The sequence below is a fragment of the Tripterygium wilfordii genome, chromosome 5, assembly GCF_013401445.1.
Source record: "Tripterygium wilfordii isolate XIE 37 chromosome 5, ASM1340144v1, whole genome shotgun sequence".
NCBI lineage: Eukaryota > Viridiplantae > Streptophyta > Magnoliopsida > Celastrales > Celastraceae > Tripterygium > Tripterygium wilfordii.
In genome coordinates, this window is record NC_052236.1 from 324,351 (window position 1) to 352,310 (window position 27,960).

Genomic DNA, 27,960 nt, shown 5'->3' on the forward strand with positions numbered 1-27,960 from the left:
ACTTATTTAAAACGGATATATCTGGTGGCCATTTTGGACTATATATGGCTGGGACATTGTGTGCTTCAATGAAAGGAGTCCAACTGTGATGGTGGTATGGCGAACCGCCGCAGAAATCAATCGGACCCGATTAATGTTATTGTTTGAAAAATGTCATATCCGGTGGCTGTTTTGGGCCGTACCTTGCTGGACATTGTGCGTCTCAGTGAGGGGAGTCCAACAGTAGTAGTGGTGTAGCAAACCGTCGCCAAAATTGGTCGGATCTAAGGCTTTTGTGTTGTGGTGGTCTCGACTTTCCGATCATTTTTCGGGTCAAATGGAAGGTCGTTGGTGGTGGTCGAAGGTCGATCGGAGTATGTTCATGGTGATGTGAGCTTCAGTTTAAGTTGGATACCAACGGACAACAGTAAGAAGAGAGAAGAAGAAGAGGAGTGTAGTCGTTGTAGAAGGAATAAGACAAGGGTAAAAAAATAATTAGCATATTAATGATACCTTAGATGGATAAAGTTTTTTAGACTAAACTTAAGTATCCAAAAGTTTCACAAAGTGATACCAACTTTGAATTTTCCCCCTATTTTCTTTGTATTTTTCTTTTTAATGGTCATATTATTTCAAATCATAAGTGACCAACGTATCAAACATAATGAATTAAGTACTAAAGAAATTCAGACAAAAAAAAAGTACTAAAGAAATTGAATTCGTTCTCCTCCTCCGATCATTGTTTGTGAATAGAGTACATTTCCCTCTCAAATTTATGATCGGAAAAATAGTACTTAACAGTAATGGAAGATAATTAATATAATACAATACAAATATGTATTGTTTTATGAAAATGCTAAACATTCTAGCAGTTTTTTTTCAACTATTCCAAATGTTAAGATTGATACACATAATTTTTTATGAATCACGTGGGATCTACGATTTCACATGATCATTTGAATCCATCTCAACATTTGAGATAGTTTAGACAAAAAAAAAATACTAGAATCCGTAAAACTGATGATTAGTTTATTTAGCAAAAAAACCCTTGAGTTGTTTTCTAATTATAATATCAACAAATCTAACTAGATAAGATGAGTGACACAAGACTATGTTGTCTTTTCAGCAAATTCAACAAAATTACTCCCCTATCCTTTGTTGTCTTTGTTTGTATAGTTACAAATATTTTGAAATTTTGTCCAAACAAGTATCCAACCAAAATAAAATTTTAACCTTAGTGAGTCTTTCCTCTTTTACAGAATTTGTTTATGAGATTATCATGTGTTTGTCTAATGCGTTTGATTAGCAAGTTATTGTACGGACTCATGGATTTACCCAATGCACACTCGAAGAATGATGACTACAAATTCCCACAAAATTTATGTTAGTGGTTAGGAATAGGATCTCCTGATGAGCACAACATTCACTCAGTTGTGAATTTTGGGGCAGGTAGCATTGTACTAGAATGTAGTTTTTGAAATGTGAAAGAAATGAAGTATTATTACATAAAGAAAAGGAAGATAATGATATATAATAATTAAACAGTAATAATTTGGTTTTGTTGTGGGGTAAAAGAAAATAAGGGATAAAGTTGGTCAAATACAAATACTGCTGACGGACTCTGACTGTGTTTTAGCCTACTAATTATAATAATTATGCCCAAATCTCGGTCTTATCGGGTCAGAGCCTAGTTTTGGTGGGACCGACCAGTACAGACAATTGACCCAAACCCCAACTGTCCGAATCGAAACGACACCGTGAATGTGCTTTCTTTGTCACCGTAGTAGGACTATAATGCCCTCATAGATTTGGTGGGCATTAATGACCCTTTAGGCATACGTCCCTTTCTCGGTCTCATTTTGTTCAAAGGGTATTCCTGTAATTTCAGAAGGAGCTAATATTAGGTTCTGTTTGGTAATGTTTATGTAAAGATTGACATTTTTGGTTAATTTGTGGATACAAGTTGTAAAGTAGTAAAATATTGTTGCATTAATGCCTATTAATTATGCATTAATTGGGCATCTCCCTAATTTAGCCATTCAAAGTTATAAAAAAAACCAAAATTTGACTATCCTCTTCTTTGGGGCTTTAATACACAAATGACCAAAAGCATCCTAAGTCATGTATTTTTGACCACATTCATGATGCAATGAGACCACTATTGTTGTCTACTAGGGATTGGATTCATCTACGTCAATGCTCCTTTTTACGGAAGAAAGTAGAGTTTCAGTGATGAGAAAATTTCAGGAAACTTACAGATTTTTATTTTTGAAAAGGTTGAAACCTAACACTTTATTTCATAATAATAAACGTTACACCTAACGTCATATTAGCTGTTTAAGAATTTGTAAACCCTAACAAAGGAATTACAAAACCGAAGAACAAACGTCATACTAACACCGGACAATACCGAATTGTATATAGATTGTTATACTCTCCTCGAACATATTGACAAGTTTTTCATTTTTATAAGCCACATGACATATATATAACATATTGACAAGTGGAAAAGTCTTATGGAAATGAAACAAATTTGGACTATCTATTTAAATAAATTTTCACACAGAGACTATATGGTAAAATAAATTAACAAAGGAGTAGTAGTAAAGAGTGGAAGATAGATTGGGTGGTTAATGTACTTGTGAGAAGGTTTATGTGTTGTTTATTGGGTTATTGGTGGTAGTGCAGTTGGAGTTGGAGTAAGTGGGTAGAGATGAGATGCCCACCCATTTCCAAGCCTTTTCACTTAAAACTAGACAAACTTTTTGGAAGCCCAAAGCGCAACTTGTCCCTTAAAACACGTTGTCTATATTTTATATAAGCCAAGCCTTGGATGGTGTTCTTTTTTGTCTCCTTTTCTTGGATTTCCCTTTCATCTTTCTTGGGAAAAAAGACTAGTTTCCCTTCTTTACTGTTCGACTCACTTGAACCCACTTTTTGCCACCTAATTTTGAATCATGTTAGGTTTCAACTTGTGCTTGTGCATGTGCATGTGCATGATTTACTCACCAACGTAACTCACTTTAAATTTAATAAAAATTTGTTGAAATTTTCAGTTGAAACACATTATAGATATTGTCGGCTCAAGATCAAGTTACGTACTCAAAATATTTGTCTAAAAACCAACATAACAAAATATTTGTCTTAATCCTAATTGCACGAAACTAAATATAGATTGTGTACCTTTTAGAAATTTTATATATTGAACATAGATTGTGTGCATGGTCTGTCTGATGCTGATAATAACAAACGATTAAGGTTAACTAATGTTAAACTTGAAAAATCAACACTTAAATCCATCAAATAGAGAAATAGAGAGAAAGCACTCAAGTTTTGATTAGTTTATTCAAAGATAAAAGACAACGAATCCTAAGGACGGTTACAACTCTAATGAAATTAAAAAAAAAAATTATGAAAATGTCTCTAAAACCCTATTTAAGGCTCTAAATAGGTGGAATTTGACAAAAAAAAAAGGTGATGAAGTTATTAGTCTTGACAATCACATCAAAAACAAGTATCCCAATCAAATTTTGCATATTTCTAACAACAACGTGATTTTTTAATCATATTTATTGGTGTCTTTGTAATTACTTGTGTCACTTCTCCTATATCATTGCCTAACTTGCCTTGTTTTTGTTTTTTCTTCTAAATTATATCTAAGCATGGACTGCTTTGGCACATTGGCTAGATTAGCCCTAATTAAAACTTTATATCAAATTTCAATCGACTTCATCTAGAAGTATTGGATATATATGTTTTGATTCCAAATTAAAATAAGATAAGTAGGTGAATTAGGATGATCATTACAAGCACTATACGGAGTCCCTCAATTAACTAAAGAAATGTATTTTAACTTGGTCGGATTAACAAATGCATGAGTGTTTCCCTATCATTGAAGGACACCTCTCACTTTATCCATTATCGAGGCATGGAATTGAAGGGACACCAACCCTCTTGTGATGAATAAATATAAAAACAAAGTTGGGTCGACCATTAATTACTATATATCTTACATTACTTGTGGTAGAGGCCATCTCTCTCTTTATAAGAGAGGGCCATAGCTAGTTAATTGATTTTTGCAATAGTATGTTACTAACACGTTGAGAGGCCACAATTACAACAAAATGAAGCTTTAGGTGATGAGTTAGTGGTCATGAATTGTGAGACTTAAAATAACTCGCATCGATTTGTGTCTAACCGATGGGATGGTTTATAAGATTGGGTTGATTTTTTTCCAAATACTTGAGCCAACTTTTAGAAGAACAAAGCTACGCTTGTCTTAGATGCAGAGCATGGATAATACCTATTAAGAGATAGAATACCGCATTGGTTGGACACAAGTCTACTGAGTGGTATATATGATTAAGCCCATCTTTAAACAATCAAATAGACATTTTTCTAGGCTTAGTAAGTTGGGCTTAGCCCACTTGCTGGACTTGAGAGGAACAAACCCGTGAGGTAATATGATATATCTACAAGTATCATAATCTTAAAGCGGAAAATATAATTGATTATTTGGGATGTGTATTTTTAACAATACCTAAACTAGATTGGGCCCAAAACCTTTCTCACCTCATTCTTCTACTTCTCACATCATTATTCATATCTCTCTCAAGTTGTTCAAATTATAACATAAATATCAATCAAAACCACCATGGAGTTGATGATGACTAGTTAATTAGGAGTTATTGAGCACGACAAGCAGTGTACACGGAAGCCCCTGATTTAAGAACCCTTAATTAATTCATTTTATAATAATCATTATTATCAAGTGACTTATTATATATGGATGATAACAACTATATACCTACCTGAAGTTGTATTACATTAATTGTTTTGTTTTCTTAATAAGGAGCTAGGTTGTAGTATTACATTTGGTAATATATACGTATATGGTGATGTCTTTCTAGAGAAACAATCTAAAAATGATGAGATTCCATTTTGTAATTCAAAAGAAGCTTCACACAAGCACCAATTATTTATTTGTACGATAAGGAGAACAACCATTAAACCCCAATTAAGACTGACCGGTTTTTAAGGTTAAGCTTTTTGGTCTTAATTTCTAACACATATGAATATGATATGACCCACTAATACTACTATTCATGCTTTGCCTGAAAGCAATGCACATACATACATATCCACTATTTAATAACCACTGTTGGCACAAGTAGTTTTCCTCGCTTAATAAATAGGAACCTCAAGTCTCAGTTTCTCCTGTAACAAAAGCTAGCTGCCAAAGAAAAATAATTTAAAAAGAACGAATGAATGCTAGAAGATCATGCATTTAGAATGCTAAAAATATGGCATGGCGGCCACTTTCTTTTGTATTTGCTTCAGCTAATGGAAAGATTCTTTCTGCCGTGTATCTACTAAATCGGACATTGCTTTGCTGTAAGGGTAACAGACAAAGAACAGGACATGAGGGTCTAGCTTAGCTGTTTTGTTTTTTACCTTCTAAGATTAGCCACTTTCAGTTTTGTCTGTCTTGTAGAAAATCCCACGATGGCACAATCCAGAGCCAGCCTCCCCACCATCTCAGCCCATTGGGCCGTGGCAGTTCCCAGCCCACCTTCCTGGAAAAGGCTGGACAATTGGTTGAAGACTTGGGCAAGCTTATAAACTAGACACCAAGCCCCTCAACAATCGATGTGGGATTTTTATCCCTTTAACACCTTTTCAACACTCCCCCGCACTCGTGGACTGGGTATCAAAGCCCAAGGCCCAACGAGTGGACTTTTTCATCGGGGACGAGCACACCTGCTTCGATACCATGTAGAAAGAGTCCACTCGTTGGGCCTTGGGCTTTGATACCCAGTCCACGAGTGCGGGGGAGTGTTGAAAAGGTGTTAAAGGGATAAAAATCCCACATCGATTGTTGAGGGGCTTGGTGTCTAGTTTATAAGCTTGCCCAAGTCTTCAATCAATAAAGTAAATCTTGGGTAAATCTTTGACTCTATTCAACACTCCCCCTCAAGGTGGTGCATAGACATCGTACATGCCCAGCTTGGCAAGTGAATCAGCAAACACTGAATTTGACACTCCCTTGGTTAACACATCAGTCAACTGATCTTCGGTCTTCATATACGGAACTTCAATTATTTTTTCTTCTAGCTTTTCATACACGAAATTCCTATCAATTTCCACATGTTTAGTCCGATCATGTTGCACTGGGTTCTCAGCAATTTTAATTGCTGACTGATTATCACAATACAATTTCATTGGTCTTTTAATGGACAAACTCAGCTCCTCCATAAGCCGTTTGAGCCATAACAACTCACAAATACCTTTCACCATTGCTCTGTATTCGGCTTCTGCACTAGACAATGAGACAACTTTTTGCTTTTTACTTCTCCAAGTAACCAGATTTCCTCCAACAAAAGTTAAATACCCAGTGGTTGATCTTCTTCGGTCTCCTTTACCTGCCCAATCTGAGTCGGTATAGCCCCATACGTCTGCATGCCCATTCTTAGAAAAAAGTAAGCCTTTTCCCGGTGCAGATTTTAAATATCTCAGAATTCTAATAACTGCATCCATATGTTGTTTACCAGGATTGTGCATAAATCTACTCACAACACTGACCGCATATGCAATATCTGGCCTCGTATGAGACAAATAGATTAAACGCCCAACTAACCTTTGATATCGTAATTTGTCTATTGAAGTTTGATTCGAAGACTCTTCCAATCCATGATTTTGTTCCATAGGAGATCCAATTGGCTGACATCCAAGCATACCAGTTTCTGTTAATAAGTCAAGCACATACTTTCGTTGGGATAAAAATATTCCTTGCTCAGAACGAACAACTTCAATGCCCAAAAAATATTTTAATCCTCCCAAATCCTTCATATCAAATTCAGTTGACAAATAGTCTCTCAGTTTACGCATTTCTTCAGAATCATTGCCTGTCACTACCATGTCGTCAACATAAATAATGAGAGCCGTTAATTTATGACCAACTCTTTTCAAAAATAAAGTGTGATCTGCATTACTTTGCTTATAGCCGAATCTTCTCATAGCAAGTCAGAATCGACCAAACCAAGCTCGAGGAGATTGTTTCAACCCGTATAAGGCTTTCTTCAGTTTACACACGACACTTTGATCACCTGGAGCTTCATATCCTGGGGGCAGAGACATATAAACTTCTTCTTGTAGCTCACCATGTAAAAAAGCATTTTTTACATCATATTGTTGTAGAGGCCAATCAAAATTTGCAGCTAGGGATATTAGGACTCGAACCGTATTAATTTTTGCAACAGGAGCAAACGTTTCCTGATAATCAACCCCATACGTCTGGGTGAATCCTTTAGCCACAAGTCTAGCTTTATACCTATCAACCGAACCATCAGGCTTGCACTTGACGGTGTACACCCACCTACAACCAACAGCTTTTTTTCCTTTCGGCAACTCCACCAATTCCCAAGTTTGATTTTTCTCAAGTGCTGTCATCTCCTCAGTCATTGCAGTTGCTCCGATACCATGTAGAAAATCCCACGATGGCACAACCCAGAGCCAGCCTCCCCACCATCTCAGCCCATTGGGCCGTGGCAGTTCCCAGCCCACTTTCCTGGAAAAGGCTGGACAATTGGTTGAAGACTTGGGCAAGCTTATAAACTAGACACCAAGCCCCTCAACAATCGATGTGGGATTTTTATCCCTTTAACACCTTTTCAACATGTCTGGCTTCACATTGTTATTGTCTAGTGGGTGGTTCAGACTTCATATACTTGTTTAGTGCAGCTAATTTCTGCAAGTATGAAGGAATGGAGTACCAAATTTGTCATAAAGAATAAACATGCATCTATTGTACCTTAGCAGGAATGGTGTAGCAGATTTGGAAGGAACATTTTTTCCAAATAGATCATTTTACTATTTCGTTAGATGGGAAACTTCTATGTGCGCCGATTTGATTGTCCGAATTTAAATCTGTATCGAATGTCCAAAAGAAAATGTTTATATGGTGTCATTTTCGATTAAAAAAATAATTACAACAATTAGATAACTTTTCCTTTATATTAATAACTTTCCTCACCTCCACTCTGGACAGAACAATAAATTGTTTTTTGAATAGAAAATATTTATTAACGGCTCGAAAAGAGTGCAAAAGTCAGTTAAAATATAGATTTAATTCATAAGATTTTACGATATTTGGTGCCAAAATATTTGTGAAATCGCGGTGGAATCGTATATGAAGAAAAATCGGACAATTGGCAATAAGAACACTTTAGACAACTTAATTGTAAAAAGGTCATGGACATTTTTAAAATTGTAAAAAAGTACAATTTAAGGGTAATTTGGTCATCTGACTTAAGATATTTTTTAGTTTATACCTACAATACCCTCCTCCTCCTCCTTCTTCTTCTTCTTCTCCCTCCAACTATCCAACTTCCTCTCTTTCTCTCCTTCTTCTCTACTAAAAGTTATCTCATTCTTTCTCTTCTTCTTCTTCTTCTTCTTCTTCTTCTTGTTCTCGATCTGAATTTGTTCTTCGTTGCCTTCTTCTCCGTTTTTGGTCGAGTTTCTCCTCTCTTCATCGCCTTCTTCGTCGTTGCTCAATCTGGACTGCGTCGAGTTGCTCTGCCTTGTTTTTGACAGATCTGGACGATGTTTCGTTGTTCAATCTGGGCTGTGCTTTGTTTTTTTGCAGATCTGAACTCTGGTTCGTTTTTTGCAGAGATGTATCACTATAGTATCACTATAGTATCACCATAGTATCACCAACACCAAAAAATCACTAAAATGATGCAATGAAACTAGTATGCATACTTCATCTTCCTAATTACTTTTCCTTTCTTGATTTTCTTTTCTTGGTTACCTCTCTTATTTGTTTTGGAAAAACATTTACAAGTGCAGAGATGTATCACTATAGTATCACCAACACCAAAAATTCATTAAAATGATGTAATTGAACCAATATGCATACTTCTTCTTCCTAATCACTTTTCCTTTCTTGGTTTTCTTTTCTTGGTTTGTACATCTCTTGCTCGTTTTGGATAAACATTTACAGCTGCAGAGATGTATCACTATAGTATCACCAACACCAAAAATCCACTAAAATGACATAATTGAACTAGAAAGACATGTAATGCAATCAAATTTACATTCTAACATTTATATCATCATTTTATAAGCAAAAGATATAAATTGAACACTAAATTGGATCTTCTATTTAAAAGTATCACTATTGTATCACAATTCGTGGAGAGAGAAAATCAAATTTGAGGTTATTTTGGTAAAAGATGATCCCAGTGTACTTTTTTAAAAGGATGTTTTAGTGACTGCACTTTTTTACAATTAAGTATAATCTGGTGTACCGGCCTCCAAAAGTCCCAAGAAAAATCGTATAAACGATTTTGAATTACTAGCTGGTTTATTTATGGACAAAACATATGGGCCAATTCAGTGGGCCGTGCTCTTTGAATAGTTTTCTTGGCTGTGTAACTGTATATGGGCCTTTGATTGCACAACGGCACCTATATGATATATCGTTATCCCTACTGTGCGACTCTGCCTCTCTCTCTTTGCGACTTTGCCTTTGGGCTTTGGGTGAAGGCGTGTGAAGCCTGAAGATTGAAGAAATCTAATTCGTCAACAAGTCCGCTCGGCGGTCTTGCGTGGCTGTGCCTTTCCGCCTCTTTAGTCTCAGACTCCAACTCTCCAAGTCTGCCATTGCTCTACAGACTACACCTTTACGGTACTTCGTGGCATATCTGGTAAATCAATTAATCAAATCATCTTTTTTTTGTTTACTTTAAAACCCACCATTTTATTTTGGTTCGTTGAACTTGATTACTTGAATTTTGATGAGTTGATCGGATTCTCTTTTTGTCGGGAAAACATTGTAAATTTGTTATATATTTTGTAAATTTAATCACAATTTTTTTTTTGTGATTACAGAATTAGGATTTATTCTGGGCCATTTTTTAAAGCCTGTGTTAATCTTATCTGATATTCTGATTTACTGCTGCAGTTTTTTTGGTGTTGCAAAATGTCATTGAACATGTTCTACAATCATGTAAATGTAGGCATTTTTTTTTTTTGCATTATATTATTGATAATTATACTTTTTCATAGCTTCCTTTTGTTGTTGAATGCTTAGGCTTCATGCCCACTTCATGTAAAGACTTAATGCCCAGTTAATGTAAAGGCTTTGTGCTCTATTTTTGGTAAGAATTGTGTGTTTGGGGTGTCTTTGGCTTTTTTTGACAAAAGTATGAAAAAGGGGTGTACTCAGAATCATGTGATCTTTAATGGGTTTTTAAGTTTTGGAGTGTGAATGGGAAAATAAGGGGTGCAACTAGCCCCCACCTATTTAAAATGTTTCGCTTTTACAATTCCCATTTAAGGGTCCATTTTTTACTACGGATGCAAGTCAAGAACAAACGGAATTACAAATTTGAGAAATCAAAGCAATCAAAAATATTAGAAAAATACATCATAAAACTATCATTTTCAAAGCTTCCTCTTCTCCCCATAGGAGGATTTTAGATGTAGCATGCATTAATGCTTTGTACTCATCATCAGGTGCCTGATTATTGGGCTGGGATTGGTTTTACATTTGAGGTTATTTTTCGTCAACAAGGGTGATGTTGAGAATGCGAATCTCATTGCAATTTACAAGTAATTCTATCACCAACTTGAAATTGGTAGTATTTTGACGCCTTTCCCCCCTCCTCCTTTGAGTTCAACTATCAGTAAACCACTGGGTTGTACCCCCCTTGGTTGGTGCTTTAATAAATTTAGCCATGAGAAATAAAATATAATAAATAACTAGCTAATATTACGAATATGTATTCCTTAGATCAGTCTGAGTACTAACAAGAATAAGAGAAGAATTTTTCAGATGCTTCCTTTTTGTTCATAATTTGGATGATCTGGATGGAAAGGAGTTGTAGGGTTTTCAATTCTAAACGGTGTTTTTTTTTTTTACATTTGTATGGACTGCTCGTTTAGTTGCTTTAAGCTACAGTGTTCCTTTGTAACAATGTTATTGAGGTTAGACATGTAGCCACTTTGTAAGCTCTGTTCTGCACCATCTTGGTATCTCGGTTACGTTTTTCCTTGTGGTGGAAATAGGGGTACAAATCTCATGGCATGATGTCATTACTTGCTAACTGAGTGTAGCCTAAAGATGTTGGTGTGCTTAAAGCAATTTAATTTTTTTTGCAGTGAGGAATCATGTCCCGAGGTGTTATTAGTGATAAATGGTCCATGAGGGTTCTCTGGGCTTGTGCAATTGGCAGTGGAATCGGTATGGATATCAGTTTATTACCCTCTCTCTTTTGGGTTTTAATTTTGCTTCTATCTTCATCATTCATTTCTTTTTAATTTCAGGCCTATACATGGTTGCTGTAGAAAGACAGATGCAGAACAGGGAAAGAATGTTGGCTGAAAGTTTGAAGAACATGGAATCAGATGATAACACTGGCGAGCAAGTTTGAATGCAAAAATGCTCTGCTGTTGATAACTGATCTGTAGCAGATTGGGTCCTCTAGTTATGCATAAGACTATCAGCCCTAAAGGTCTCAGTTTGAATGTGAAGTTCAGATGCTTGTACTGAGCTTTCTTTCGACTTATTCGGTGCATATTAGGGCTGGAATCTTTGATGTTCATTCCCGGATCTTTTGTTTCATTTATCTGTTGACACCTTCTTCCTTGGCTTGGCTTGGCTTTTGTGGCCCCTCTGTGCCTTTCAACTTTGTAAGACATGAAATATGAACTGCAATTGTATTGAAGATCGCTTGTGATTGCAGATTTGTCATTGAAATGGCACTCTTTGAGCACAGCTTTTCTTGTTACATATTCCTAACCATGTAAAATGCATTTAGTGAAGTCACGATGCAGCTGAACATGGTTGCTCAAATGCAGTAGCTCGAGCGTGCACGAATAACAATCTCTGAAGGAAGGGTCTTCTGCAACATCAACAACACGCAAGTTCTTACTCATCAAAGCTTCATGACACAAGCTTCTAAGCTTAATTCAAGCAAGCCCTTTGGTGCTTTTGAAACACACACACAATTCCTCTCTCGTGTCATGCAGAGCTTCTATTATATGTAATATAGCTGAGGAGAATCATCAGAGTATTATCTCATAAAAAAAAAATGGCCTCACTAAAATGTGCCTTCCTGGGCTCCAAAGTTATTCCTCATTACATAATAACATCAACAACCAAAGCCTTTTCCACACGAGGAAGACAGAAGTTGAACATATGATAAAAATGTCCCATGTGATGTACATGAAATCCACCAACAAAGTGGACAGCGTTAATGATTTGAGTATATAAATATTAAACTAAACAAAGATTTGAAGCCCAAGGGATGAGCCTCAAAGGCCGATGCATACTCTCATCATCAATGAAAGGCCGCAGAGACCACATTAGGCTGTAACTCTCTAATTCTCCTGATGATGTCTTCAGACTTAAAGATGTAAAAATTCTTTCCTGCAACAGAATTTTTTTTTAAAAAAAGCAATCATCAATTAGCAAGACAAAATGTGGCGACTTACCGAAAAACAAAAGACAGAAAGTGGCAACAATGCAAAGGATGAATCCAGGAAATATGAATGAAAGGGTGGTCTGGTCTCACTACCTGCATCACATGGTCCTGCTTCATCATACTGTATATTATCGCCATAAGGGTAGCATAATCTGTCATTTCAACTTGTTGAAGATTTGGTGATCCTCTTCCTCCTAAATAATAACAAGATTTTAACAATCTGGAGTTGGATTTTCATTAAAATCATACAACAAACAGAGATCGAAGAGTGGTTTTGAAAAACACCGCCGACTTACGAAAATGAAACTGACATTCAACTAAATACACAATTACTTTTTGAATGTAACTTAAATAAACAATTACACATTCAAACTTTATAGTTTAGTATAATTGAGCCAAAACTTCAGCCAAAAAATAAAGGAAAAAACAAGCCAAGAACTGTAATATTCAACTCCGCAATTCATCACTACTTCAATAGCCATCATAGCAACCATTTGAAATGTGAAGCATGCAAAATATTACAAGTGGAACTTGTAGTAAATGAGAATTCAACCTGAAAATTCTAGTATGAATTTACAATTCACACAAGGAATTATTCATATGTTCAATACAAACTACATGCCCAGGCTGACAGACCAACACACCCACCAACATCTGTTCAAGATAATATTAACAACTCTAAATTTATTTTATACACCAAGAAAAATAATGAACTCAACATTAACAAATTTAAACACTATACAAGATAAGATACGTACCTAAACAGCCGCAATTGTGAACAACGGTATCACTTGGGATTGTTTGATGCCTCTGCTGTAAACAGCGACACCCTCATGCCGCTGTTGGGATATGGGGTGCAGATGTTTAGATGTACCTGTGCATAAACAACGGCACTTGAACAGTGGCAAGATGCTAAAAAACTGATAAATTTCAATTGGGCGTTATATGCCCAATTAAAAATTGTACGGGTGTTAAAACAAAAAAAAAAATCCCTGTTCGTCTAACAATTTCTCCAGCCAGGAAGGATTCCAGGCAGAGGCTGACAGGCAAGTGTAGCTAGTTTTGATTGAGCTCCTAACCTTTTGACTAACCTGCTTTTTTGTGTGATACACGGTGCCTTTAATCTCCAGAGAGGATGCGTTTGGAATGCTGTCGATCCAATGGGCTTAATTACCCATTGCTAACTCGTTTACTTACTGGTGGGCCTTAGAGGCCTTCCATCGGTCAACTTGTTGAGGCCCGTTTAACTATATCACCACTCGTGAGTTGATCCATTTGATGACTTCAATCGGTTCTAATTTATTGAGCCCCTACTACGATGTTTTAACTTTTAAGATAACGATCCAAATTATAAAATTTTCCCATTTACAACCAATTTTGGATTTTTTATTTAAAGCCCCAAAGCCAGTGAGATGGTTGAACAACCCAATATATCCCCAAGGCCCAGGGTTTAGGGTTAGGGTTATCCAATGCGAAAGCTCAATATATCTGACCGGGGCTCGATTCGAGACCCAGGCATGACCCGAGTCCTATCAAGGATCCCGGCCTGACCTGGGCACGATTGGTAGCATTCCGATCTTTATTTTGTGATAAATAGTGAATTTTGGTGTAGACTTTGTATTTTCTAATTGAATATATAAATATAAATTAATTTTAAAAAAATCTAAAAGTAATGTAAATTTAATAGTTTGATGGTGTACAAATAAAATTACTATACTAATACTAATGCAATGAGAACCAAAACATAAATTTTCCCTAAACAAAGACTTCAAAGTCGTAATGCAATAAGTATTCGCTTCGGCTTAATTGCTAGTGGCTATTATAAAATTAAATTAACAAAGAATTGACAATAATTTTGATTTTTATACTAGTTTTGAATTCTTGAACAAAAAATATGGTTATCCTATCCTCACTCTCTCATCTACCGCCAATCGAAACTAGACTCTCAACATAATTGCCAATCCAGAAGTAATTTGTACCTCGGATATGAAAATCATGGAGATGTTGGGTGTTGGGGTGATACAACACAAGCATTATCTTAGGAGTTTCCCAAAACACTCCACCATTCTTGCATAATCCAAAGGCTTGTGAACTCCTGAGATAGGTCCAATGCTCATTTGTTTGACCCAAGAGTAGTCGTTTGCACCATTTTTAGTCATCACCCATAAATCTAGTGAGGATGGATCCTTCCACAGAGAAATCATAACAGCAAGGGAACCTCGAAAGATTGTAAGATTGCCAAAGTAATTGAAAGCGAGACACCAAAATCAGGCGGTGGCACGATTTCAAGCACTTCATCGGCCATGGAGAAAGACAACATCCGGCGTCCAACACTTCTGGTGAGCCACCAATAGCAAACTCCATCAATGTAACTACCATGTTTATAAACACCATCATCAAACATTAGAAGGTCATTAGGAACAACTATCTCTCTCCAAGAATTATTTTGGAGAGAGTATAACTCAATTTGTGGAACCCAACATCTTCTAGAATCAATCCTATTTTTAATAATCCTTACTAGCTTGTAGTCATTAGTTTTGCAATCAAAGCCGAAGCCGAGGCCATAAAACACCATTGGCTTGGAATCAGGTGGACGCTTAGTAGGGGATGGAGGAAGAGGCCTGAATTCTCTAGTTGCTGGATTCCAAAACACCACCTTCAATATATTCTCATGTATACAGAATAAACTATTACATGGACCCACGACGCATTGATTCTACTTTGATGCTAGGCATTCCATCCATATTATCAGAGAAGATGATGAAGTACTGCTTTTCAGAGGTACAATGTGTTACAAAGGTATTAACGTTCTTCTTCGATTGATTTTGATGGTGTTTCGATATAAAATCTTGGCTTCTGAACATATAGTAGCAAGATTTGCAAACACAATTGAATCGCGTAGGTGATTCTACTGGGAGCATCGACAGAATCTCGACCACCAAATCTTCTGGAAGATCAGCCATTGATGGAAGATTGGAAGAAGAAAAGGGTGTGAAACTGATTCTTGAATCAAAATAATAAGATGTAGAAAAGCCTCGTACCACAACACCTATGTATATATATACACACGCAAAGGACCCAGAAAACAGTCTTATAAGGAAACTAAATTCTATTAGTATTCCTAGTCCTAATCCTAGTATGGTAGTATGTCTATCTTGTGCAAAAACTTAGAATGTAAAATTCTATATAAACTAATTCTATTGTAAGTGGGAACTAGATATGCACCCGCCCTTTCGCGCGGTTTTTTTTGAAATTTGTAGTGTGTAAAAGAGTATGTTCAAAAAATAAAACTAACAACAATAACAAAGTGATCATTTTTTTTGACCTCTAAATGAGCTTCCAGAGCTTAAAAGCCCTCAAATCTTTCAATTACCAAGTCCTATATCATATCTATCACTTTACCAATCGGATCACCAGTTAAAGCATCTATGTACTGAGAATTTGAGGATCGAATACATCGAATTTTGACTATGATAAAGTTGTATCCATCAATCCAATATATAAAACCTGTGTTGCAAATTACGACTAAGCCTATCGTATAAAAATTATTCCTTATCACCAACACCACAATGTTCATTCATGTTTTTGAAAATACTTTTTTAACTTATAATGAAAAGCAAGTGTATCAGAACAATACAACCACAAACATATACAAGAATCAACATTGACAATAATATCATTACGGGTTTTGATAATTAATGAAAATATCTCCGTGTTAATTCCAGCTTTGTCATGGCAAACCTTGGCCAAATATTGGCCGATTGGGCCTCTTTAATTTTAAATTGATGATCTTCTACAAGCATTTCTCTATATATATCTATTAACTTGTGAGAAACCCAACCCCCCTCCCATTACAACCCTTTGTGAACCTTTCAAGATCGAGATTATGCGGACAAAGCAATCAATGAGAACAATGTGGGCAACCGAATGCTCCACAGTATGGGGCCAAGCCGACTTCTCAGCTTGAGCATTCTTTTCCAAGGCCTACATTAACAATATCATATGACTAAACAACATCATGTTTTAAGTAATTCAATAGGCAATGTATGTACTGAAATGAATTAACAACCATAGGGCAAGGTAAAGAGAGGACAATACCTTCTGATATGCCAATCCATTAAAGTTCGAGTAAAACTTGAAATAGTGGATAAACAAAAAAAAAGAACTTTCAGGTTAATCATGCCTCTATTACCAGTGCCCCTCATATTAAAGGCATCATCATTTAAGCCAGCCACTTCCTCCACTGATAAATGATCAGCTATCACCTGAAGATTGAATTTCACAAAATTCAATCATTAAAAGTTTCAATTGCGCAACACCCAGGCTAATATTTGGCCAAAATAAACCATTTCTCTCCAATTATTCTACAATAATTTTGAAAAATACAACCTAAATAGTGAGAAAGAAAAACATTACCCTTAAAGCTCTTTTCTTTAGCTTGTTCATCATAGAATTTGTTTTAGCCTTGCTATCACAGTCTCACCCAGTGAGTCATTTGGAGCCTTGTTAGCATTTTGTAGCCAGGGATGGTCTAGAAATAAGAGTCATGACTATTTATAAAGGAGGAGCAATGAATCTACATACAAAAGAATGTTGGTTCAAAATATCAAATGTTACCAAGGACTTCCTGAGCTGATAGCCACCGCTGAAGCTCTTCAAGCTTTTTTTTCCCCAGGTCCTTAGCATTATCAGATACTTTTGGCGATGGGTCCATCTTGAAGTGCAATGGGGTGAAATGCTCAAACTCTTAACACAACTATACAATGCAATACCCAACCCAAATATCACAACTATCTAACCGTTCCAAGTATCCAGAAAATCCAACGAAATATTGTGAAAAAAACACTAAGCACTTCAGAAAGATACATCAGTTACATAAATGGAGTCCCAAGTACTATAACCATCTATCTGTTCCGAGCATCCAGTAATCCGATGAAACATTGTACAAATGCCATTAAGCACTTCAGAAAGAGACATTAGAACCATAGATATAATACCTCTCCTCATCGCATAACCCCTGCTCCGCATATGTATCAAATTTGAAGTCAAGTCAGAATCGGATGGCTCAGAATTTCCCTTAGCCCTCACCTACGATCCCTGATTGTTTTTTTGACTAATTTTACCTTATTCTCTAATAATTGCATGAAACCGCCAAGCTTTTGGAGAAGTACAAACACCAAACAGGGGATACCCCAATTACCCGCGAATGAGATTTAATTCCTGATAGAAAACCAAAAATCAAAAGACATTCTCATCCAAGTGAAGAAAAAAACTCATAAATTTTATCGTTAAGAGTTAGTTATGCTAACCTCTCTTGTATCTTGTGTATATGGGAAGATGTTCTCTTATCTTGGCATAACCCCTTATCTGTTCCTTTATCTTGATTCCTTTCAAGACGCTCTCTGATCCCCTCTCAATTTCTCTCTTTCTTTCACACGTGTATTCCTCCCTCATTCCCTATTCCTCTCCCTCTCTTTCAGTGATTCCATGGCTAGGCTTCCAAGGCGACACACTAACTCTTCTGCAACCTATGCGACGAACCCAATCAAGAAAACCAGCACAGCCTCCTAAACGAGACACCAGATCTTCTACAAATAAGGATTGGCACCCCATACGAGGAACTGAGTCAAGACTAATGGCACGACAAGACCTGGTCATCTCCATCCCCAAACACGACAGTGACAACACCACATCATCTGAGACAGTACGGTTTTTATGACATCATTTCTTGTTTAAGTCTTGTGTGATGTTATAATGAATTCTTTGTAGTTCCACTTTTTCACTCCACAAGTGTTATCTCAAATCTCTTTTTTAATTCTTTATTGTCCTACTTTCTCTTAAATTTTTATAGTTTGCTTTCTTGCATGGTGTGACGTGTCGAAATCAAATCCATTTGTTTCTTGCTTTTCTTTTTCTTTTTCTTTTCTGTCCTACTTTCTCTTCAATTTCATAGTTTACTTTCTTACATGATGTGATGTGTCGAAATCAAATCCATTTGTTTCTTGCTTTTCCGTTCTTTTTTAAAAAAAAATATGTTTCTTGGCAGTGTGCAAGGCAATATGTTCTGATTAATATATATTTGTTGGCTGTAGACGTTGAACACTAGGTCAATAAAGCATAAGATATGCTGGGGGAAGGACATTCTCCAATTAATATCTGAGAGACTATCCACTTGGAAAGACATTGTCCACGCCAGAGCCGTTTGTGCAAACTGAAAAGCTAATATTACATGGTCAAATCATCACCCTTTGCTATTTATGTGTTACAATAATATGAGTTTTTTTCCAATATACCACTGACAAAAGTAATATTTCCCAATATAACATTGGGATGAAATTATTTTCTAATATAGCACTATACGCCATTCAGAATTGTGTGTTCTTTGTAAATTTTTTACGATCATGCCATCATTGATTGCGTGATTGATTTTGCATTGGTCACTCCATCCTCAATGGAGTGACTAATGCAATTTTTGGTTCATGACATCTGTAATGGCATGAAACATGATTTCGATATTAATAAATTTTGTTCATTCACGCCAATTGGAATGGCGTGAATGGACAAAATAAAAAAAAATTAAACCAACTTTTCTCAGGTAAGGGTGTAAATTGCATGTGTATCTTGTGGGTTTTATTCTAAGCCATTGGATCAATCTAATGGTTGCGATCTAAAACCCTAACATACACCCTCCCTCACCCCGATAGTCACGTCTAACTCATAACCTGATCCCCCTTCAAAATGATTCAAACACCTCAATGTTTCAGATTGTTTCGAAATTGACAAATTGATTCTTGAGATTGAGCTACAAATCTTCATGATTGGAATTGACAACAGTATAAACAACAATTCTCCAAATCGGTACCCATTTATGATTTCAAGCCCTCGGTCCCCATTCTTCATGACTTCAACACTAGATATTTAATATGGGTCTCCAAATTGGGCTCGATTCAACTGCACACGCGAACTGCAAATCAAGATGAGAGATGATGGGAGTTCATCGAACGAAATCATTATAAATATGACCCAAATCGCGACCATTTGTTTGCTTGGAAAAACATGTGCAACTGTGCAAAAAACAGAGAAGATGATGTCTTACCATAGTGAAGCGCAATTTCGAAGGGAGAATGATGGCTTCCATTGAAGGCTTGAAAAGGAGATTAGGTCAGGTACTTCCGGTAGGGAGATCGTGATTGAAACTGGTTCATGACGGGTGAATCACGACTGGGTATGAAGGATAGAGGAAGTATTGAACTGGTGAGGGAGGGTGTATGTTAGGCTTTTATATCTAAGCCGTTGGATTGATCGAATGGTTGAAATTAAAACCCGTAAGCTACACCCTTACCTGAGAAAAGATACATATATGTGATTGATATTTTGACACTATTCAAGCCACCGTCAATGGCGTGAATGGTGATGGCGTGATCCTATAAAAATTATAAAGAACACGCCATTTTGAATAGCGTGTAGTGCTAAATTGGGAAATAATTTCATCCCAATGTTATATTGGGAAATATTACTTCTGTTAGTGTTATATTGGAAAAAAACTCACAATAATATGGCAACATCATCTCCCCTACTAATCGATCCATGCGGCGAATCTACCCTCATGGTGTGTAGATTAGTTAGAAAAGACTATATTTGTAAACAGGGCCCCATTGATCTCCCCGAGATGATTTTCTGTTTTCAGTTAAAGGCGACATTCAAGAGGTGTCCTGCACCCTTCTTGGAAGGCCTAAGGTTTGTGGGAGTTTCACAAGGCGCAAAGTCAGCATCTTACCCCGAAGAGCAAGGATTTCTTCCTCTACGTCTACTGCCATTAACACTTTTTGAGTAAGATCAGTAGGCGATAAGCTCACATCCCGCTCCATAGAAGGAAAAGAAAGATCAAGGTTTGTGGGAGTTTCACAAGGCGCAAAATCAACATCTTAGCCTGAAGATCAAGGATTTCTTCCTCTGCGTCTGCTGCCATTGACTCTCTTTGAGTAAGATCAGTAGGTGAGAAGAAGATCAGTAGGTGAGAAGCTCGCATCCCGCTCCATAGAAGGAAAAGAAAGATCAGAGTCATCTTATCTTATCTTGACTACTCCCTAGAAGGAAGAACGCTTCTTAACGATGCTTTGAATAGCAATCTTTCGTACCCCATTCAATAGACTTACTTCTTTGTGAGATAGGAAAGCTTAATGGAGTGACCAAGCCAAGACCTTAGACGAAGAGAGTGTCAGGGCCAAGAAGTTAAATGAAAATGCCACTTAACAAAATTTTAGGGAAAATGTGTGGAGCTTCCATACTGGGATATGGAAGCCTCCATGATATTCCTATCAACCCCTCCCACTGACAAGAAGTGCATAGTGGTGTTGCTGGCAGTGTCAGGGAAATCCATAAAATCCTTGAGGTTTTTGAGACTTCATGAAGGCTATGTGAGTTGGCAATGTGTCTCCTCTCAGGATGACTTCATAACCAATGGACAAGGAGTGTTTGTTAATGACAACTTCTACACCCTGACTTGCTATTGATAGGTGATCTTCAAGCTGGGAATGGCAGGATTACAGTTATGAGAAAAGCAGAACATGCTTTTCCCTCTTGGTGGAGAGATCAGTACGTACTCAGTTGAGACATCAGTCCTCAATTGCTTGAATTAAAAGGTAGATTACTCATAGTTTTTCTGTTACACTCTACAGTCATGATTACAGAAGTGCAAATTATTGAAGTGGTTTTGGAGAATACGGTTCTGCTAACTAGGATGGTTAAAGGGACTCTATCTTAGGTTACACGACTAAACTCGAAACAAATTTTTGATCTGAAAGGGAACATGATTTTCATAGGGCACAGTCCGCACAACAATTGCCTTTCAATTTCAAAACCAGTGAATGGGTTCGGGTTGGATGAAGATGTGGTCATTGCTGAAGAAAGGAGTTACTATCTTTCAAACTCGTACAATTTGGAGTCCGGCACCTTGTGTCAACAAAGGCACACTAGGGGAACAAAAGTGTCTTAAGGCTCAACCAATTTCTGGTTCTACCCCGACTTAAATTGATGAGTTAGTTGATATATCTTCTACTGTAATACTGTATATAATTTTATTGTCATATTCAAGACTATGATACTGTAATACTGTCATATAATTCAATACTATATCTGATATTTGATATTTGATTTGACGAGATAAGAAGGAAATGCATAATCTGTCAATTCAACTTGTTGAAGATTTGGTGATTTCTCTTCCTCCTAGATAATAACAAGATTTTAACAATCTGGAGTTGGATTTTCATTAAAATCATACATACAACAAACAGAGATTGAACAGCGATTTTGAACATCGCCAACTTACGCAAATGGAACTGATGTTCAACTAAATACACAATTACTTTGTGAATGTGACTTAAATAAACAATTACACATTCAAAATTTATAGTTTAGTAGAATTGACCCAAAACTTTAGCCAAAAAGTGAAGGAAAAAAAACAAGTAGTTCAGCCACGAGCTGTAATATTCAACTCCGCAATTCATCACTACTACAATAGCCATCATAGCAACCATTTGAAATGTGAAGCATACAAAATATTACAAGTGGAAGTTGTAGTAAATGAGAATTCAACCTGAAAATTCTAGTATGAATTTACAATTCACACAAGGAATTATTCATATGTTCAATACAAACTATATGCCCAGGCTGACAGACCAACACACCCATCAACATCTGATCAAGATACTATTAGCAACTCTAAATTCATTTTATACACCAAGAAAAATAATGAACTCGACATTAACAAATTTAAACACTATACAAGACAAGATACGTGCCTAAACAACAATTGTTATTGGAAACCACTAAACTAAAACACTCTCTTCCTCTTTGTGTTGATTTTGTTTCTGTGTTGATTTCATTTTTGATCTAATTCATCGCCAGAATATTCACCACGAGGAAGTGATAAGCACTCATTTTCAGCTTTTCATAACATCGGCTACATCCTCCACGAGAGATTCAAGTGCATCTAGTGTGCTTTTCGCTGCAACCCACATTAACATATTTTGCATATTATTTTCAAAGATCAAACCCCTTTGCAGAAAATTGAAGCCAACAACATATTTCAAATAGAAAAACTAATCCAGGAAGGTAATCGTAAGATCGTAAGACACACAAATAACCGCAAACATATTGAAAAGCACATTCAAATACCCGTCCCAAACTTTAAGTAGGTAAGCATCAGCAGGGATGTTACCGTTACTTATATGGTCTTGAAGTCCAAGTAGGCATGTATGTACTTCTGTATGCACATTTTTCAAAATAAAGTTTGTTGCAGTCAGAACGACACGACGAGTGGGAAAAAAAATGAAACATAAAAAATAGAACCGAAGGAATTGAATGGAAAGAAAATGGTACACATTCAATAAACAGCAAAATGACAAGGCAAGCAAGAGATATACAAAATTTTAAAGTAATAGAAAAGGATAATCCATTAATGCACAGGCTGAGTAAATTTGCTTTCATGAAACAGATGCAGGAGCTGGGGAGTTCAAAGCAAAAGCTAAAAATGTAATCATAATCAGATAAGAATACAGAGTTTTTGCAAATTTTTTAATCATCCAAAGGACCAATGCATCTTCTCTATAAAAGAGCGTGTGTGAAACGAAACATGTTTTAAGGCCTCTAGGTTAATTAAGTAGCTGATGGTATCCAGTCCCTCACTGCCTTGGGTTCAAATAATAGGATTTGCATATGTTTGAGGAATGTTTTCTCATAATTTATTATGCTAGCCAGTCTGCATGAATTGAACACACTTATTGAATGACAATTAAACTGAATCTTAAAAAGGTAGAGAGAAGACGAAGATGAGAGCGAGCTCTCCAGTAAACATGTTTCTAGAAACTATTGATACGCCACAGCACCAGTGGAGAATCAGTACTGCTGTTTCTATATACATAAACAAGAATCAACAAGGTCCGAAATTGATGGACTTACACTTGCTCATATTCTGTACCATGTCATGGTTGTTGATACAGCCAGTCGCAATATAGGATTTAACTCTCTTTGTGTCGTTTGCTTTGATGATGTTATCAATTAATTTAGATGTCGTGTTTATTGGAGGCCGTCGAAGTAGTTCTATTTGAGAAGTTCAGAGGCACAGTGTCATTAAGATTAGAAACCTCAAGATAATAGCAGAGAACATTAGTAAAGATTTATTGTTAAAATATCTACCAAGTGCTTGCTGAAAGCCACTAAGAAGTCTGCTTCCAAAATTCCCCAATTCTTCAAGTTTTGTGACACTAGAGTGACAGGACTATCATTAGTAAAAGGTAAAGTTCAAAGAATCATCAAGGAAAATGACATATTGATAAAAAAAAAATTAAATAAATATCATGTTACAATTTTTGCAAATGTCAAGACTGAACACCCACTGGACAAGTAATTATTGAGAATTCAGCATGAAAATACATAACACAAAGAAGCTGTTTAATACAATGTCTTAAAACTTCTAGTCATTAACTCTGAGGTTTTTTCTTTTTGTTCATATTAATAAACAAAAGCAGGTGAAATGCCACTTTAGTACTGTGCATATTCTGTAACTTCTGACACAAGTTTTTAATATCCATACAACTCTAAGAGTCTGTGAATGGTTCAATGACCTAGCAGGCTAGCACCCTAAATTCCTATCAGTTTATTACTTTTTCCTAATTCAACATTCAATTTTCTACTACATGTAAGGTAATAATTCATTCCATGGATTCAGAGTCCACAGTATGCATCTAATATATATTTTAAATAGCAAACGATGTCTCTAATAAATTTCCATGGCTAAGTTGTGCAGAAGAACATTACCTTGCCATGAAATCTTTAAGAATCCGGAAAGTTCTCTCTAACTTCTTCACTACCCATCCTGCAACAAGTGAAACGAGCATAACGTAAACTTGTTTTTCCGCCAACCTAGAGGTCATGATTCAGTCCCTAGAAAGTAGAAACAGACTCAGAGCGATGAGTGGGTAAAGCTACGTGCATCTTGCCTTCCCCAGCCCCTTCGCCACTGCAGAAGAGTTGTGCATGAGAGTTAATTTTTCAGTCAAAGCTCTAAAGCAGATACTCTGATTCCCATTTTCTAACAGTCAGTTATTCAATAAACATCCACAAATAATACAGTAATCAACAAGAACCCTTTTTGTGTTTAAACACCAAATGGTTTTGGCTATATAAACATGTTTTTGAAGTTCTAAAGCAGATACTCTGATTCCCATTTTCTAACAGTAAGTTGTTCAATAAACATCCACAAATAATACAGTAATCAACAAGAACCCTTTTTGTGTTTAAACACCAAATGGTTTTGGGCATAAAACATGTTTTTGAAACTACAAGCAATTGCCTTTTGTCTTCAACTGCCCAATCTCTAAACTTTACATTCAATGCAACTATTCATTCACCTGTTCACTTTTGATAACAAAATGAAAATTCTCGTGCCCAGGTAATTAAAAAAAATCAAAAAAGCATTCTGGTGAGTACTAGTGAATCCATGTTCAGTCCACCAGAGTAACATTTTCAATTGCAGCAAATACCTCCAAACCGAAGAGTCTCAAGAGTGAACAATTGATTTAAGAAACTTAGGAATTATAACACATAATATAATACGCACAACAAAGAAACCATATTTCACTCACCCGATTAAACCAAACCCCAAACGACGGCAAACGTGATGAAGACTATCTGGTGTAGTAATTGAATTACTACTAATTGACTACTCAATGTCAATGGACATACTTGATAAGATTCGGGGTTTAGGGTTCTAGAAAAGGATGAAGTCAGGAAAGATTCGGAGCCAATGGGCCATGGCCCAGCAGCAGAAACCTATCAGGCATCAAGTTCTTCTTCTGGGCTTTTTGCCCTGAAACCAACGACAAAAAAAGCCTAAATCTTTATAATGTCTGTCATCTATTCTATGGTGATCTGCGGTAAACATGAATTGAAGAAACAAAACCAGAGTCAAGCCAACAATGGAGATGATCATGAGGGGGAATGCTTCCGGCCCAAAGCCCAAAAGCGGTCCATTCGGCTAATTTATCAGCCCAGACATTTTGTTGTCTCATGTCAGTGAATTCTTCCTGGTGTTTTTATTTGTGAATGGACGTCCATTCTCCAAGTCCAATGCATTTCCTCCTCCTTCCTCTCGCTTTCTCCTTCTCTGGTGAACTCCGCTCTCTCTCGAGTTCTTCCCCAGCTTCCTCCTTTTTGCTGTCCATTTACAGGTTAAAATACAGGTATGTTTTCAAGCTTGGTCCTGAATTTTATGCGATTTCTTGGCAGATCTGTCTACAACCATGAGCTTTGTAAATATTTCACAATTCGTTTCCTGAAATTTGTTTTTGGTTCTGAACACTAGGTTATCATAAATAATGAAGTATTATCGTCTTGATCATAGGGACACTATTGGATCTGTGTGAAAAAGAAAGTTGCTGAAAATAATTAAGGGGGATATGGCTGGCAAAGGATTGATGGGAGTGCAGTATGAGACTGGATTGAATGGTGAAAGTGAATTCAAGTAGTGGACTTGTAATAGTTTTTATCAAGGATTAATATAGCAAATCTCAACTATTTTGGATGGAGGCTTTGCTGAAGATGAAAATGATGCAGATTATTGTTATAATTTAGAAAGTTCTAACATATGATGCCATATACATCCTTTTGTTCTACTTAGAGTGAGAATGTAAATTTCATATACACAAAAATGAATAATAGATTTAATGTCTTGGTATATTTTTGTTTGAATGATGCTGAATCTGGGACAGTAAACTGAATTGATCCAGTAACAAAATAGGTTGATAAGGTACTTTTATCTTGTTCTTGTTCTTACATGCTTGTTTTCTTACAGGTGTGATCATTAGTTACTTGTTCTTTTTGTTTAATTAGTTTAGTTGATGTTATCATATGAAATTGAAAGGCATTGTCATATCTTGTTTGATCCTCTTGTCGTTGTCCTTTTAGTTTGAGATTGAGTATGAAGTTGCTTTGAGTGTTTAGGCAACACCTCCTGGCTTCATTTCAATGAACTACTATTACCTCTCAGAACTTTTTTTAAAAAAAAAGTGGTTTGCTTGTTACCTAGGATGAAGAAAGTTTTACAACCGTACTAAAACTTAAGGTTAGTTCATGTTTCTAATCCATTTTTGCAGGTGCTCTCCGCATTTCTCTCTTGTAATTACTGATACTTGGAACGGAATTGAAAATGGATTTGAATCCCATTACAGATGCATTTGATCGTGTCACAGAGAAGCAAAAGCTGTCCATTTCTAAAACCCAAGAAGTTATTGACCATATCATCCAAGAAATTGAAAGGGGAATAGGAGCAATACAGTTAGACTCTCCACTTGATCCTAAATCTGTCCTTATTGAGCTTAAGAGAAAGTTGCAAGAATTTGCCCCACTCAGTCAACTGGAAGGCCTGCAGAAGGAACTGAACATGGCACTGAGCAAGTATCCAAAGCAGCTTGAGAAATCCTTCAACCCGGATATATCAAAGGCTTACAGAAATGTTGAATTTGACACCCACGTTGTTAATGAAATTATTGCCAGCCATTTCTACCGGCAGGGGTTATTTGAGATTGGTGACTGCTTTATAAGTGAGACCGGAGAACCTGAAAGTGCTATTGCTAGGAGATGGCTTTTCTCAGAAATGTATCAGATAATTGAAGCCTTGAAGAGTAAGAACCTGGAGCCTGCACTAAACGGGGCTGCCACCAACTCGGATAAGCTGCAAGAAAACAAGTCAGACCTTCAGCTAAAACTTCACCACTTGCAGTTCGTAGATATACTACAAAAGCAAAGCAGAAGCCAAGCTCTTCACTATCTCAGAACTCACATACCTCCTTTTGCTCCCAATCATATGGCAGAAATCCAGAAGCTCATGGCCTGTCTTCTGTGGGCTGGTAAGCTCGATAACTGCCCATATCCTGAGTTACTGTCATCAGGCAACTGGAACATGGTGGCTGACGAGCTAACCAGGCAGTTCTGCAATCTTCTGGGGCACTCTTCTGACAGCCCATTGAGTGTAACAATAGCAGCAGGGGTTCAAGGGTTGCCATCTCTTCTGAAGTTTATGACCGTCATGTCGGGGGAAAAACAGGAATGGCAGACAATGAAGGAACTTCCTGTTCCGGTGGAGCTGGATGGGGAGTTCCAGTTTCATTCCATCTTTGTATGCCCCGTATCTAAGGAAGAATCGACGGATGACAACCCACCAATGTTGATGCCTTGTAGCCATGTGCTATGCAAGCAGTCAATCAATAAGATATCAAAGAACGGCAGCAAAACTTTCAAGTGTCCTTTCTGTCCATCCGATATTGATGCGACACAATGTAGGCGGATGTTTTTCTGATGTTAACGCTAATATGTGCATTGGGTACTAGTATCGATGCTCTTTCTGTGAACTGAATGTTGTGTAGAAACTAGTCTCATCTCATGTAGCCCAGGCCATGGTGATGATCGCAAAAGATCTTCTGTTGTGTTA

At 36.7% G+C, this 27,960-nt stretch overlaps 3 protein-coding genes and 1 long non-coding RNA gene across 13 annotated transcripts; 2 read left to right on the forward strand and 2 right to left on the reverse strand.

Annotated features, from left to right (window-relative positions):
- Positions 1-9,478: 9,478 nt before the first annotated feature.
- On the forward strand, positions 9,479-11,762 carry LOC119998159. Its single transcript, XM_038845396.1, has 3 exons — positions 9,479-9,692; positions 11,149-11,230; positions 11,314-11,762. Exons 2-3 carry the CDS (start codon positions 11,158-11,160, stop codon positions 11,418-11,420), a joined length of 180 nt encoding a protein of 59 aa, XP_038701324.1. The 5' UTR covers positions 9,479-9,692; positions 11,149-11,157; the 3' UTR covers positions 11,421-11,762.
- A 409-nt stretch (positions 11,763-12,171) lies between these two features.
- On the reverse strand, positions 12,172-17,531 carry LOC119998160. Of its 3 annotated transcripts, none has more exons than XR_005468205.1 (4): positions 17,471-17,531; positions 17,091-17,187; positions 16,890-17,004; positions 12,172-12,625 (listed from the first exon to the last, which is right to left on the reverse strand). It is a non-coding gene; the product is annotated as an uncharacterized LOC119998160 (long non-coding RNA). The 3 variants fall into 3 exon arrangements; XR_005468206.1 differs by having other exon boundaries at positions 12,172-12,418; positions 12,567-12,625; positions 17,091-17,525; XR_005468204.1 differs by having other exon boundaries at positions 17,091-17,525.
- A 4,515-nt stretch (positions 17,532-22,046) lies between these two features.
- LOC119998158 lies at positions 22,047-25,188 on the reverse strand. Of its 5 annotated transcripts, XM_038845394.1 has the most exons (7): positions 25,118-25,188; positions 24,436-24,492; positions 24,291-24,348; positions 23,670-23,737; positions 23,433-23,573; positions 22,693-22,734; positions 22,047-22,479 (listed from the first exon to the last, which is right to left on the reverse strand). In XM_038845394.1, the coding sequence occupies exons 3-7, from the start codon at positions 24,296-24,298 to the stop codon at positions 22,415-22,417; spliced, it is 324 nt and encodes a 107-aa protein (XP_038701322.1). In that variant the 5' UTR covers positions 24,299-24,348; positions 24,436-24,492; positions 25,118-25,188; the 3' UTR covers positions 22,047-22,414. The 5 variants fall into 5 exon arrangements, 4 of the variants coding, with proteins under 4 accessions (XP_038701322.1, XP_038701320.1, XP_038701323.1 ...); XR_005468203.1 differs by having other exon boundaries at positions 22,693-22,737; positions 24,291-24,492; XM_038845392.1 differs by having other exon boundaries at positions 24,291-24,492.
- Positions 25,189-25,478: 290 nt separating this feature from the next.
- LOC119998174 (protein RMD5 homolog) lies at positions 25,479-27,960 on the forward strand. Of its 4 annotated transcripts, none has more exons than XM_038845420.1 (3): positions 25,479-25,714; positions 25,837-26,006; positions 26,627-27,960. In XM_038845420.1, the coding sequence occupies exon 3, from the start codon at positions 26,680-26,682 to the stop codon at positions 27,826-27,828; it is 1,149 nt and encodes a 382-aa protein (XP_038701348.1). In that variant the 5' UTR covers positions 25,479-25,714; positions 25,837-26,006; positions 26,627-26,679; the 3' UTR covers positions 27,829-27,960. The 4 variants fall into 4 exon arrangements, with proteins under 4 accessions (XP_038701348.1, XP_038701346.1, XP_038701347.1 ...); XM_038845418.1 differs by having other exon boundaries at positions 25,876-26,006; XM_038845419.1 differs by having other exon boundaries at positions 25,876-25,979.

Bases quoted from the DNA above. Each gene is read 5' to 3' on its own strand.
- LOC119998159 (XM_038845396.1), top strand. From the start codon at position 11,158: ATGTCCCGAGGTGTTATTAGTGATAAATGGTCCATGAGGGTTCTCTGG. The intron at 11,231-11,313 runs GTATGGATATCA...TTTTAATTTCAG, and splicing joins TGCAATTGGCAGTGGAATCG to GCCTATACATGGTTGCTGTA.
- LOC119998158 (XM_038845392.1), bottom strand. From the start codon at position 24,406: ATGACCTCTAGGTTGGCGGAAAAACAAGTTTACGTTATGCTCGTTTCA. The intron at 23,738-24,290 runs GTAATGTTCTTC...CTGTCACTCTAG, and splicing joins CTTAAAGATTTCATGGCAAG to TGTCACAAAACTTGAAGAAT. The intron at 22,735-23,432 runs GTAAGTCCATCA...TGCATACAGAAG, and splicing joins GGTACAGAATATGAGCAAGT to TACATACATGCCTACTTGGA.
- LOC119998174 (XM_038845420.1), top strand. From the start codon at position 26,680: ATGGATTTGAATCCCATTACAGATGCATTTGATCGTGTCACAGAGAAG.